The sequence below is a fragment of the Palaemon carinicauda genome, chromosome 1, assembly GCF_036898095.1.
Source record: "Palaemon carinicauda isolate YSFRI2023 chromosome 1, ASM3689809v2, whole genome shotgun sequence".
In the NCBI taxonomy this organism is placed as follows: domain Eukaryota; kingdom Metazoa; phylum Arthropoda; class Malacostraca; order Decapoda; family Palaemonidae; genus Palaemon; species Palaemon carinicauda.
Window position 1 is genome coordinate 128,722,275 of NC_090725.1, and position 15,000 is coordinate 128,737,274.

Sequence of the window (15,000 nt, forward strand, 5' to 3'; positions counted from 1 at the left end):
CTCCATTGCCTTCCTGGTACTGAACTTTCCTTTGAGAATTCCTTGGTCCGTACCAGGATTCCCATGGATCCCAACCAAAGCTCCAGCCACGAAGTAGTCTGCATGGCGTACTTCGTAACTTTCTCTTGGTTTAAGATTTCTGAGGCCGAGAACGCAACCTGACTAGAAGAAAGCCTCTCTAGATAGACTACCTTCGTCAACTCCTCAAGAGAGTGGTGGAGAGGTAATGTCGAGCAAGGCTCGTCGAGAACTTCATAACATATCCCCTCTGGTGGACACCCCGAGGTGGGAGGAGTTTGGAGGACGAGCCTGATCGGTACGAAACAGAGAGAACGGCAAGTTGGGAGGCAACCTTACGCCGAGCTCTTCAATCCCCGGGACCAGGGCAGGGCCGCATTGGACTTCAGAGGTCTCTGAGTGTCCATGACACAGTCCAGGACCATATCTTTGCCCTCTTAAGGAGCCATCTCTGGGTCTGACAACCCACTGAGAGCCCTCATGGAAGCCAGAACCTGCCTTTAATTTTGATTCTCTCTGGTCGCCGTCTGATGTTGGGCTGGCAGCGTTGTCATCATTATTCACCGCTGAGATCTCGTCTCTGGGTGGGTTGAGGTCAATATTCGGTTAACTGACTATATTCCTGACTCTGACTTTGAATCCTGGAAAAGGACTTTGGAACTGTTTTGGTGTCCTTTGACTCCCTCTTAAAGGGAAAAAAGGTCTCCTAAACTGTAGGTCTAGGCGGAATGACCTTCAGGACATTAATGGAGAGGACTGGCAAAGCTGAAACGGAGCCCTCTCGAAGAGCTTCTTCCGTTGGAGACGATTGGGGAGAGTCCATGAACAACTCTTCCCTGCGAGTGCCTCTCAGATGGGAAGATGAGGCAGTGAGATACAGAGGTAAAGATGGACCAGCAGGGACAACCTCTATCCTTGAAGCTCTGGACAGAGTCAGCTTGACCTTTGATGACGGTAAATTGTCAGGCACTCCTCTCTTCTTCTTCAGGGGAGACGCAGCCAAGGTACCTTGCCTGAAGAACAGCAGAGTCCCCAAAGGAGACCCCGGGAGCTTTGGCAAGGCGAGAACTTAGTATACTAGGCCCGAAGGCCTGAGTTACGGCCCTAACCAAGGCTGTTTGCTGATGGATGCGCTGTCCAAATGCTCCCCTGAAAGGAACGAGGTCGAAGGGTTTTTCCGAGGAGTCTTCATCCCAGACGAGGAAGACTTCAGAAGCGTCGATGTTGATTCGTTCCTTGGAGCCGGCAGTTTCAGAATTCTGAAGACCTGTGGCTTGCCCTCTTCCTCCTTCCCCGCCGGTCACGCTACTATGCGTTTGCGGGGAGGGGAATGTGGCGACGTTGAATGATGGGAGGGAACCTTACTCTTCCTTGGGGAAAGAACTAAAGTTCTTCATGGAGGAGACCTGGAAAGGATCTTACCTTTGTAAGTATCCTGCTGCTGAGAGGTCGATGTTAGCTGGCGATCTTCGCATGGCTAAGGGTGGTTGCTCACCTTTTCAGTCAAATGATGGGCGGTCGATGACCGCTGACGTGTTGGCGAATGCTGGTTCATCGGAGAAAGTTGAAGCAACGGGTAACACTGATGATTGACGAGCCGTCAGGGAGCAATGCAATTGACGCGAGAGCCATCGGGCCTTATGTGAAGCCGAAAAAACACTATGATCAATCGGCAGCAAAATTTGATCTGTAGTCTGGTGAGTCGGCAAACGGGGAGCAGGCGATTTACAAGCAGCAGGTCTATGAGTAGAGATCTGACGAGTAGGTGAACGCTGACAAGCAGGCGACCGATGAATTGTAGGGGGATCCCAACGCTGACGAGCAAGCAATTCACGAGCTGCAGGACAATGAACTAGAACCTAATGAGCAGGAGAACGCTGAGCAGGAGCCTGAAGAGACGGAGAATGTTGAGCAGGAGAATGATATGCAGATGGTTGGCAAACAGCAGCAAGATGTTCTGAAGGAGAAATGTGTCCTTTGGAAGGGAGCACATTCTCAGGAGATCGCGAACGATCCCTCACAGGCGAGATACAAACAGAAGTTCGTTGGTAAGATGGAGAGTCCGTTGAAGCAGGCAAAGGTTGGGAACCAGAAGAGGCATGAGAAGGTTCCGCCGAAGAGGAAAGCTGTGGTGACGAAGAGCCGAAAGGGCGTCTCTTCACCGAAGGCGAAGAGATACCCAGAAGGCGCAGCAGTGGATGAAATCGGAGAAGTCTTGACCACGATGACAATGTTCCTCAGCAACAGGAGGATCAGCAAGCTCATCGGCAGAAGGCCTCCGAAGAGGAGTCTCTATGAGTGCCCCTTCATGCTAACGAGAAAGGGGACACTTGCAGGAGAGACATGCCTTGGATTTTGCTCCACCCCGAAGGATGTTCATCAGGGGGAGAAGTACAGTCCTCGGCAGCGCCGGTGGAAGACGCAGATGAAGCAGCAACAGCGTCTGCTGGTAGGGCAGCAGACGAGACCTCTGATACACCACGTCGACCAAGATCAAGGAGTCACCCTCGAAGCTGACGATCGCTGCAGCTCAGCACACTGGTGAAGCATCTGCAGCAGAGCCTCCTTGGAGGGAGGGGCGGGTAAACCCAAAGACGGCCAAACCTCTAATAAGGGCGAAAGAGACACGGCCTCCCTTGGGGGAGAGCCGGGGCCACCTCACTAGGGGAGGCAACACCGTCTCTCGAGGATCGAGATTGACCAGGAGTAAGGCAGCCTACGCTACTACTGTACTCGACTGTTCCCCCCTCGAGTAGGAGATTAGGAGGAAGGTCGGGGAGCAGAAGAAGAAGCCTTATGTTTCTTCTGCTTCAAAGGAACCTTTGAAGGAAAACCATCCCGCTTGGACCTCTTCTCCCGACGCCATCCATACCTTTCCCACGGAGAGGCAGACCACTCCCAGCATTCATTACACTTATTAGATTCATCGCAATGCTGTCCCCTGCAGACCAGACAAAGACAGGAAAGATTAGTTTCCACCATAGAAATGAAGGTACCGTAGGTGCAGCCCTCAGAACTAGGGCAGGTACGCATGGCTGGTAGGAAGAACTCAGCGCACACACACTGAAAGAAAAAGTAAAAACAGATTAATGGCCATCCAAAATAACGGAGAGGAGGTAGAGCGGCAACAACCATTCTCCATCCAAGTCAAAAGCAAAGTGAAGCACAGTCACAGGTGTGAGAGTGAGAGGGGTAGCTAGCTACCCCCTACCTACTGCCAACTCGCGGAATAGATAGTTAACCCTCACTAAATTCTAATGGCTCGTCTTTTTGGCTTCGCTGAAAGTAATACAGTACCCCTATAAATAGCATTGGTTTGTATTCCAGTTACGGAACAAATAGATATCACAAATTCAGCAGTTAGGGCATTTAGAAATAAGGCCTTAGTAGACCAGGCCTCTTTCCAGGTTGTTGACTTTTGATCCAAGAATGATCTTGACCTGGCAGAGGAGGAAGCCTTATTACTTTACAAGTTAAAAACAACCCTGAACCTAGCAAGCATACTCTACAAAAAAAAGATTAACAGAGTGAGATTACAACTGAATATCAAAGATCAAACAGAATTTTACCCCTAGACATAAATATCGATGCAGAAGATATGAGATTTATTACTTAGCATGTGTCATCCTCTGGTGATGCTAATACTTAGAAGTCAAATATTAACTAAGAATTTATGGTTTGATTAGCTGAATTACAAAAAAAAAAAAAAAAAAAAGTTTTTTTTACAAAATACTTAATGAAGATGGGCATTATGGCTGGCAATCAGTAATTAGATTTTTTAAACATACAAAAGTAATAATTGTGCAGAAATGTTATTTTCATTAGTAAAATAAATTTTTGAATATACTTACCCGGTGATCATATAGCTGTCAGCTCTGCTGCCCGACAGAAAAACCTAAGGACGAAATACGCCAGCGATCGCTATACAGGTGGGGGTGTACATCAACAGCGCCATCTGTCGAGCAGGTACTCAAGTACTCCATGTCAACACAGAACCAATTTTCTCCTCGGCCCACTGGGTCTCTATTGGGGAGGAAGGGTGGGTCCTTTAATTTATGATCACCGGGTAAGTATATTCAAAAATTTATTTTACTAATGAAAATAAAATTTTTCAATATTAAACTTACCCGGTGATCATATAGCTGATTCACACCCAGGGGGGTGGGTAGAGACCAGCATATATGTTAACATTAAGAGCTAAGTATTTCGTATTTCATTTTAGCAGTTATTCAAAATAACAAACATAAAATTAATAAGTACCTGGTAAGGAAGTCGACTTGAACAATTACTCTGCCTTTTTAAGTACGTCTTCCTTACTGAGCCTCGCGATCCTCATAGGATGCTGAGCGACTCATAGGAGCTGAAGTATGAAGGGTTGCAACCCATACTAAAGGACCTCATCAAAACCTCTAATCTAGGCGCTTCTCAAGAAAGAATTTGACCACCCGCCAAATCAACCAGGATGCGAAAGGCTTCTTAGCCTTCCGGACAACCCAAAAACAACAATAAAAAACATTTCAAGAGAAAGATTAAAAAGGTTATGGGATTAGGGGAATGTAGTGGTTGAGCCCTCACCCACTACTGCACTCGCTGCTACGAATGGTCCCAGGGTGTAGCAGTTCTCGTAAAGAGACTGGACATCTTTAAGGTAAAATGATGCGAACACTGACTTGCTTCTCCAATAGGTTGCATCCATTACACTCTGCAGAGATCTGTTTTGTTTGAAGGCCACTGAAGTTGCGACAGCTCTAACTTCATGTGTCCTTACCTTCAGCAAAGCATGGTCCTCCTCATTCAGATGGGAATGAGCTTCTCGAATCAAAAGTCTGATATAATAAGAAACTGCATTCTTCGACATAGGTAAAGAAGGTTTCTTAATGGCGCACCATAAAGCTTCTGACTGTCCACGTAATGGTTTAGTACGTCTCAAATAGTACTTAAGAGCTCTTACAGGGCATAGTACTCTTTCTTGTTCATTTCCAACCAAATTAGCAAGGCTTGGAATATCGAACGATTTGGGCCAAGGACGAGAAGGAAGTTCGTTTTTGGCTAAAAAACCAAGCTGTAAGGAACATGTAGCCGTTTCAGATGTAAATCCAATGTTCCTGCTGAAGGCGTGTATCTCACTGACTCTTTTAGCTGTTGCTAAGCAGACGAGGAAAAGAGTCTTCAAAGTGAGATCTTTAAAAGAGGCTGATTGAAGTGGTTCGAACCTTGCTGACATAAGGAACCTTAGTACCATGTCTAAGTTCCAACCTGGTGTGGCCAACCGACTCTCCTTCGAGGTCTCAAAAGACTTAAGGAGGTCCTGTAGATCTTTGTTGTTGGAAAGATCTAAGCCTCTGTGACGGAAGACTGCTGCCAACATGCTTCTGTAACCTTTGATCGTGGGAGCTGAAAGGGATCTTTCCTTCCTTAGGTATAAAAGGAAGTCAGCTATCTGAGTTACAGAGGTACTGGTTGAGGATACTGATTTCGACTTGCACCAGCTTCGGAAGACTTCCCACTTCGACTGGTAGACTTTGAGAGTGGATGTCCTCCTTGCTCTAGCAATCGCTCTGGCTGCCTCCTTCGAAAAGCCTCTAGCTCTCGAGAGTCTTTCGATAGTCTGAAGGCAGTCAGACGAAGAGCGTGGAGGCTTGGGTGTACCTTCTTTACATGCGGCTGACGCAGAAGGTCCACTCTTAGAGGAAGTGTTCTGGGAACGTCTACTAGCCATTGCAGTACCTCGGTGAACCATTCTCTCGCGGGCCAGAGGGGAGCAACCAACGTCAACCTTGTCCCTTCGTGAGAGGCGAACTTCTGCAGTACTCTGTTGACAATCTTGAACGGGGGTAACGCATAAAGGTCTAGATGGGACCAATCCAGAAGAAAGGCATCTACGTGAACTGCTGCTGGGTCCGGAATCGGTGAGCAATAAATTGGAAGCCTCTTGGTCATCGAGGTTGCGAACAGATCTATGGTAGGCTGACCCCATAAGGCCCATAGTCTGTTGCAAACATTCTTGTGAAGGATCCACTCTGTTGGGATGATTTGACCCTTCCGGCTGAGGCGGTCTGCCATGACATTCATGTTGCCTTGAATGAACCTCGTTACTAGGGATACGTTTCGATCTCTTGACCAGGTGAGGAGGTCCCTTGCGATCTCGTACAACGTCATCGAATGAGTCCCTCCTAGCTTGGAGATGTACGCCAAGGCTGTGGTGTTGTCGGAGTTCACCTCCACCACCTTGCCTAGAAGGAGGGACTTGAAGCTTCTCAAGGCCAGATGAACTGCCAGTAGCTCCTTGCAGTTGATGTGCAACGTTCTTTGATCCGCATTCCACGTGCCCGAGCATTCCCGACCGTCCAATGTCGCACCCCAGCCCGTGTCCGATGCGTCCGAGAAGAGAAGGTGGTCGGGGGTCTGAACAGCCAGTGGCAGACCCTCCCTGAGGAGAATGTTGTTCTTCCACCAAGTCAGTGAAGACTTCATCTTCTCGGAAATAGGAACCGAGACCGCTTCTAGCGTCTTGTCCTTTCTCCAGTGAGCAGCTAAGTGAAATTGAAGGGGGCGGAGGTGGAGTCTCCCTAACGCGATGAACTGTTCCAGTGATGAAAGCGTCCCTATCAGACTCATCCACTGTCTGACTGAACATCGGTCCTTCTTCAGCATGGACTGGAAGCATTCTTGGGCTTGACTGATTCTGGGGGCCGACGGAAAAGCCCGAAAAGCTTGACTCTGAATCTCCATTCCTAGGTATACTATAGTTTGGGATGGGACGAGTTGGGACTTTTCCATATTGACCAGGAGACCCAATTCCTTGGTCAGATCCAGAGTCCACTGTAGATTCTCCAGACAGCGACGACTTGACGCAGCTCTTAAAAGCCAGTCGTCCAAATAGAGGGAGGCTCTGATGTTTGCTAAATGCAGGAATTTGGCAATATTCCTCATCAGTTTGGTAAAAACTAGAGGTGCCGTGCTTAGGCTAAAGCACAGGGCTTGGAACTGGTATACAACCTTCCCGAAAACGAACCTTAGAAAAGGTTGGGAATCTGGGTGGATGTGGACGTGAAAGTAAGCGTCCTTTAGGTCTAACGAGACCATCCAGTCTTCCTTCCTGACCGATGCTAGAACCGACTTTGTCGTCTCCATGGTGAACGTCTGCTTTGTGACAAAGACATTCAGAGCACTGACGTCTAGCACCGGTCTCCACCCTCCTGTCTTCTTCGCCACTAAGAAGAGGCGGTTGTAGAAGCCCGGGGATTGATGGTCCCGGACTATGACTACCGTTCCCTTTTGTAGTAAGAGAGACACCTCTTGCTGTAAAGCTAGCCTCTTGTCCTCCTCTCTGTACCTGGGAGAGAGGTCGATGGGAGTTGTTGCTAGAGGGGGCTTGCGCAAGAATGGAATCCTGTACCCCTCTCTGAGTAACTTCACAGACTGTGCGTCTGCGCCCCTGTTCTCCCAGGCCTGCCAGTAGTTCTTGAGCCTGGCTCCCACTGCTGTCTGAAGAAGGTGGCAGTCAGACTCTGCCTCTAGAGGACTTAGAACCCTTCTTCTTGCTCCCACGTTGACTTCCGGCACGAGCACCTCCTCTGCTGGAGGCTCTGCCACGAAAGGGCGGAATGAACCTTGACGCTGGAGTGTCCATCCTGGGTCTAGGCACGGAGGGCAAAGGGGTGGCTTTGCGTGCGGATGACGCCACCAGGTCATGAGTGTCTTTCTGGATCAAGGAGGCGGCAATCTCCTTGATCAACTCTTCAGGGAAAAGACACTTCGAGAGCGGGGCAAACATAAGCTCCGACTTTTGACATGGGGTGACTCCAGCTGACAAGAAGGAGCAAAGGTGATCCCGCTTCTTGAGGACCCCGGACACGAAAGAAGCCGCAAGCTCACTAGAACCATCCCGTATGGCTTTGTCCATGCAGGACATAATGAGCATGGAAGTTTCCTTATCAGAAGGGGAGGTCTTCCTGCTCAACGCTCCCAAACACCAGTCCAAGAAGTTAAAGACTTCGAATGCACGGAAAACTCCCTTCATAAGATGGTCCATATCCGAAGGAGTCCAGCAAATCTTGGAGTGTCTCATAGCCAGCCTGCGGGGAGAGTCTACCAGACTTGAGAAGTCGCCCTGGGCAGAGGCAGGAACTCCCAAGCCGAGAACTTCTCCCGTGGTATACCAGACGCTAGATCTGGAAGCAAGCTTGGCCGGGGGAAACATGAAGGATGTCTTCCCAAGTTGCTTTTTGGACTGCAACCACTCTCCCAGTACCCTTAAAGCTCTCTTGGACGAGCGAGCGAGTACGAGCTTCGTAAAGGCAGGAGCTGCTGACTGCATGCCTAAAGCGAACTCAGAGGGAGGCGAGCGTGGTGCTGCAGACACAAACTGATCCGGATATAAATCCTTGAACAGCGCAAGCACTTTCCTAAAGTCTAAGGAGGGAGGCGTGGTCTTGGGTTCGTCGATGTCCGAGTGTTGGTCGTCAAGATGTGCAGCTTCGTCATCATCAGAGAGTCCATCGTCTGAATGTTGAGGAGGAAGAGGCAACGGAGTAGGTAAAAGCTGGACGGCTGAGTCCGGCAGCACGGGTGCATGCGTGGCTGCACTGGACCCAACGTCATGCCACTGTTGGTCAGTCTGAGAACTGGCAACAACCATAGCTGAGTGGGTGCGCAAAGCGTCTACTCCCGACTGTGGACGGATAGCGGAGACCACCGTGGGTTGCGGAGGCTGACGCACCGCGTCAAAACACGGCAGCTTAACTCCACCCTCCTGTTGTTGTGGTAGCACACGAACGTCAACGGAGGGTTCCGTGCGTCTGTGAACGTCAGCATGCGTCTGGCAGGGTCGACTGCGCATGGGTGGAGGAGCTCTCACAGCTGGAGTGTGGGAGCAGGCAGCCTCAGCGTCTGCTGGGCGCACAACCGTGGTAGGTTGTAGGCTAACGGGTGCAGCGTCAACCTTCTCCGCACGATACTCCTGCATAACAGCAGCTAACTGAGTCTGCATAGACTGCAGCAAAGACCACTTAGGGTCTACAACAGCTGGTGCGGCAACAGACGGAGTTACTGCCTGTTGCGGTACCACTTTGCCTCTCTTAGGAGGTGTGCAGTCGGAGGAGGACTGCAGCGAGTCCGAACTGACCCAGTGGCTACACCTGGGCCGTTGGACTTGCTCGGAAGGGACCTTGTGTTTAAGAGGCCGTGAGACCTTGGTCCATCGTTTCTGGCGTGAAACCTCTTCCGCAGACGAGGAATGAACGGGCTCACTCGTCTTCTTGTGGGTGGGACGATCTAGGCAAGATACGTCCGAAACCACGGAGGGAACGTCTGTCCGCTGATTAAAGCCTGTCGAACCCTTTGGTCGTACGACATTGCTTCTCCCCTGGGCTTGGGAGCTTGCAAGAGGTCCCGGACTGGGAGGACGACAGGCACGAACAGACGCACCCTCATGCGTAACACTGACACTTTTCACTGCACTAACACTCACTTCACTTCCCACTGCACTTTTACCTTTCAACTCCCTGACGTCAGCCATGAGTTGATTGCGGTCATTCGCCAATGACTCGACTCTCTCACCTAGAGCCTGGATGGCACGCATCATATCTGCCATCGAAGGTTGATGAGAGCTAGCAGGGGGGTCGGGTGCAACCACTACAGGGGAAGGAATAGGTTGTGGGGCATGGGGAGAGGAAAAATAAATTGAGCGAGACGAACTCCTCCTGATCCTATCCTTCTCTAGCCTACGTGCATATTTCAGGAATTCTTGAAAATCGAATTCCGAAAGCCCAACGCATTCCTCACATCGATCTTCCAATTGACAGGCTTTACCCCTACAATTGGAACAAACGGTGTGCGGATCGATAGAGGCCTTCGGAAGACGCCTTGAACAGTCCCTAGCGCTACACTTCCTGTACTTGGGGACTTGAGAAGGGTCAGACATCTTGAATTAGTCAAAGGGGGGAATTCAAAATCTATCCAAGTCGTCAACAAATAATCCAAAATCCAATAAAAGAATGCAAGGAAGTATTGAAGATAACTTCTGCACAGCGATAGCTAATAACCAGAAATGAATACTTCACCAAATAACGTGAAAATCAATCCAGAAAACAACAGCGTATTTAGTAGGTCTTGCCGGTGGCACGACAGAGAGAAAATTGGTTCTGTGTTGACATGGAGTACTTGAGTACCTGCTCGACAGATGGCGCTGTTGATGTACACCCCCACCTGTATAGCGATCGCTGGCGTATTTCGTCCTTAGGTTTTTCTGTCGGGCAGCAGAGCTGACAGCTATATGATCACCGGGTAAGTTTAATATTGAAAAAGGGTTTTTTGTGGGTGGATACCTCAGCTTATATGGGAGTTTTCTGTTTTCAAACACTTTCATATCTAATTGGTCCAAGCTAACTATCTACCACGGATGATGACACTAACCATACATGAAGAGTCAGGTGGGTAAGGTCTGGTCTAACAGACACAGAATTAAAATCTTTAATACAAAAGTCTCCTTGTTATCATTTAGTTTTTGTCATAATCTTTCAATCATTAGTAACACAACACATACACTCCTAGTCAGAAGTCCTACCAAAAACACTAAATAATACTAACCTCCAGCATGGACATGAGACCAATACTGAGCTGTTTCCAAGAAAAGAGAGTGGTTCTCTTTGAACTGTCTAGCTACAACAGCATCCTGGGGATCATCAGGTTCAGCTGCTGCTAACAATGCTTGCAAGGATAACAGAACAGTTCTAAGAGTCATTGCTGCAGCCCTGAAAAGTACACATTGCAATGGATCAGAAGTTATCCCTGATGTTATTCCTCAAAATTCAATAAAATAACTAACATATGGAAAAGTATTGCTTGTTATATACCACAAGTTACTTTTGCAAAAAGATTTTCAATATACAGTACTGCACTGGTGGCCAACTTTATGATTTGAAAAAGTCATATTTTGTTAAAGAAAACTTCATTAGTAATGGCAACAATACTAAACTATAAAAAAAAACTAAAGAACACAAAAACCCTAGTTACTAGCACAAGTGAAGCAATTAAAAAAAGGGCATGCTACTACCTCTCCAACAGAATTTAACAAATCATTTAGCTTTCAAGTCTGAGTTGAAGCAGTAACAAATAAGCCAGAGAGAAAGAAAGGACCCCTCTGTAAATGATAGTTTGTATCCATTAAAAAAAGTATTTGTTACAGTAGAAATACAAACCTTAGTCCTTAACATAATACAAATGACAGTGAAGTTGGAATACATGGCAGTGAAAACTTCATAATGAGGTGTAAATAGGTGGTGACTAGTTACGGACTGTGAGTGGAGAAGCCCGGCCCTCTGCTTGCTCACTGGATAGTCACTTTAATAGCAACCATCAGTGAGGACAGATGTTCTCACTGGCTGGATTTTTTGACAAACTTTAATACTTATTCTTTTTCTCTTTTCAGCATGTTAGCGACTTCGTTTCTTAAGTGAGGATGTCTGCGGAAATGTTTAGGGACGCTGGGCAATACACGTGGAACCTTTATGAGTTCCTGGGAGAATGCTCCTGCAGTCAAGCTTCCCCTTGTGCTGAGTGTTGGGAGGGGTTACCCTATAAATGGGTAGTGTATGGCAGGAGGACGAAGAAGAAGTCCAAAAGGGATTCTTTGCCTTTGGGGTCATCCTTGAAGTTATGCTTTAATGAAGCACAATTATTTTTTCAAGTCATGACTTTTTAGAATGCAATAATGTCTGCTCAAACTAATCGTTCTGAGCCATGCAATAGAATGCCATGTGTCAAGGTTTTGTATATAATATAATACTGTAACTTTCTTTTTCAATGAACATATGAATATTTATCCTACCACAAGTAAAAAAATAAGATAAAAAATTACTAAAACATCACTAATAGTTACAAAATCATAAAGATAAATAACTAACTCTCATACTATCTCTCTCTCAGTAAAAATCCTTATTACACATGTATCTAATTTAAAATCTTCTCTTTACATTAAATTTTAATCATATCCCTTAAACTCATTTCCTATCTTTTCAGCATTTTTTTTCTAATTATTTTCAGCTTATTATTTCCATTTAATATTTTATTCCTTCCTGCATGACAAAATAATGCACACAATTTAGTTTGAATACATAAATAGAATGAAAAAGACAATACATTAAAGCCTGTTTAAATTATATATAGAAAGAAATAAAATTCTATGTAATAACATAGACATCTGGCCCTAAAGCAGATACAATATCACTTTGTTTGTTTCATAAGGAAAAGTTTTTCTTCTCTCTCTTATTTCTTAACAGAATTTTTTTTTAATGAATCTCTTTAAACAGCAAGAACAAGAAATGTGTCCCAGCATCATTTCTAGTTCACCGCAATTTGTTGATTATTTATCGGTTGTCAGAACAAAACAAAGTTTGACAGTTGCAAGTATAGATTGAAAGCTGTGTGATTCATGAGCTAAGGGAACAGAAGGGTAGAAATCAATTTCTTGTTTAATCTTAAGCATCAAATACACTTATAAGGTAATTACTGATAATTCTATATAAATTCTAATTTCCTTATCCTTATTCATTGACATAAATTTTTTTCTAATAGAATCATATTCAAGCATACATAACACTGGTTTACAAGAAAAAAATTTTTGGTCTGAGGCAAGAATAGGGATAGGTTTTTTTGCTAATTTGGGTGTGCTGAATTCAAATTTATAAATAGTTTTGCTCTATCACCTCTATTTTTCTGGCTTTTAAGTAGTCTCATTTTAGTATAAACAGAGAATATATGTGCACATTTCAAGAGTTGCAGCAGCTTATAACAGATAAAACCGGATAGATAAAGAACACTAATTGAATCAATATACTTGGATGACACAATTACACAATTCATAGTACCACAGACAGTCAAAAGTGTGTTTTCTTAGAGGATCTGGTGTATTTTGCCTCCGGGATGTCACGCAAGAGCATCCAGCAGAAGTCTCCCATCATGCCGGGGTTCCGTTTGCCTTGATAGTTGCTCTCCATCTTCGTAATGTCTTGGTGGAATCTTTCTTCATGCTCATCACTCACTGCTCCAAGGTTTGGCGGGAAGAAGTTGAGGTGGGAATGGAGAAAATGAATCTTGAGTGACATTTGGCCCCCCATACCCTCGTAAGACTTTAGCAACTTTTCAATACAGGCTTGGTAATCTGGTACGCGTGTGTTACCAAGGAAGCCACTACAGACTGACTTGAATGCTTCCCATGCTCTCAGTTCCTTTAAGTTAAGAAGCTCCTCAAAATCAGTATCCTTCAGCACTTCTCGGATCTGAGGTCCGACAAAGATGCCCTCTTTGAGCTTAGCAGCACTAACACCTGGGAACACAGTAGAGCAGTGTTGGAAGGCAGCAACATTTTTGTCCAACGCCTTCATGAAATTCTTCATCAAACCAAGCTTGATGTGAAGAGGAGGAAGAAGCACCTTATTCATGTCCACCAGAGGATTCCCCTTGACGCTGTGTTTGCCAGGAACAAAAGTGCTTCTAGACCCCCAGTCTTTCTTCTTGTAATGCTGGGATACAGCTCGACTATCCCAGAGGCAGAGAAAACAACAATACTTTGTGAAGCCGGCTTGCATACCCATAAGAAGACCAATGACCTTGAGGTCCCCACACAGACTCCATTGGTACTCGCTGTACTTAATAGCTTCTAAAAGAAGCTCCATATTGTCATAGGACTCCTTTAGATGGACAGTGTGCGCAATGGGAATGCTGGGATATTTATTCCCGTTGTGCAGAAGCACAGCCTTGAGACTTTGCTTGGAAGTGTCTATGAAAAGACGCCAATCTGAAGGATTATGTGGCAAACCAAGGGACGTGAACAAGCCAGGTATGTTTGTGCAGTAGCACAACTTGTTTTCCATGTCGAAAAAGGAAGCAAGGTCATTGTTCCGATTCCTGAAACTGGTGATCCTTACATCTTCCTGGACTAGGTTCCACTGTTTAAGCCGAGAAGCCCAGAGCTCTGACTGCTGTTTTGACAGATACAAATCACGAGCAATATCATTCAGGTCTTCTTGCGTGATCCAGTATGGCTCGTTGCCACTTGTTCCTGAATATGTAGACAAATATTTCATGGGAAATAATCTATTTTCTTGTATAAAAATAAACGAATTTATCTGGGTAAATTAGTATTTTCTTTTATTGATAATATACAGTATTCATTTTCAGTAAAAAGTACATTAAGAAAAGTTTTAATATCTGTCGAATTCATATAACATATTGGTGACGTCATATTACCGGCGGAAACTGACCGGGCAATACAGTGATTTCCTTCCAACAGACTAACAATTAGCACTAGTATTCCCATTATCGAAATATCAAGTATTACCGAAATACAAAGTATTTTGTGGGTCTGTATTGGTCGTTGTGAGTACTGTACTACATAGCGTAAATTTGACTCTACGCTGGTTTTATTTAATCACTGATAATAAATCGATATTTATCTTAAGAAAGTACACTAATAGGACAAACATTTTCTTAACAAATATTTCCTTTTATATTATGAAAATAAAGTATTTTTGTTTGGTAAGTTAGTATTTTCTCTCATTTCTTACAAGAAAATAGAAAAGGGATTTACATATTTTGCAAGTCATTCTTTGTTGAGTTTACGTTACGTCTTGTGACGTCATATTTTTGGCGGAAGTACGCTGACAAATTGAATAATTTCTTATTAGCGTGTTGCCGAGTAATCTTATTACTGTATTCCCATCATCTAAACACAGAGTAACGAGATCAAGTGTTTTAGTAGTCTGTATCAGTAGTTATGATAATAGTACTACTTACAGTAAATCTAAGAAAAGTCTGATGACGTCATATTTCTGGCGAAAGGCATGTGGCAAACCATGGGATTTCCTTTTGATGCATTACTGACATTCAAATAATCGAAACATCGAAAAATGATACAAAGAATTTCTAATAATGTCCAAAGAAATACGTATAAAGTATATGTGTGTATATATATATATATAT

General features: G+C 45.3%; 1 protein-coding gene across 1 annotated transcript in view; it reads right to left on the reverse strand.

The window, feature by feature from the left end:
- Ubc4 (ubiquitin conjugating enzyme 4) overlaps positions 1-15,000 on the reverse strand; it is a 197,519-nt gene that overhangs the window by 16,941 nt on the left and 165,578 nt on the right. The window contains exon 4 of the mRNA XM_068384811.1: positions 10,609-10,772. Within this exon, the coding sequence (XP_068240912.1) occupies positions 10,609-10,772 (164 nt within the window). The remainder of the gene's footprint in view (positions 1-10,608; positions 10,773-15,000) is intronic.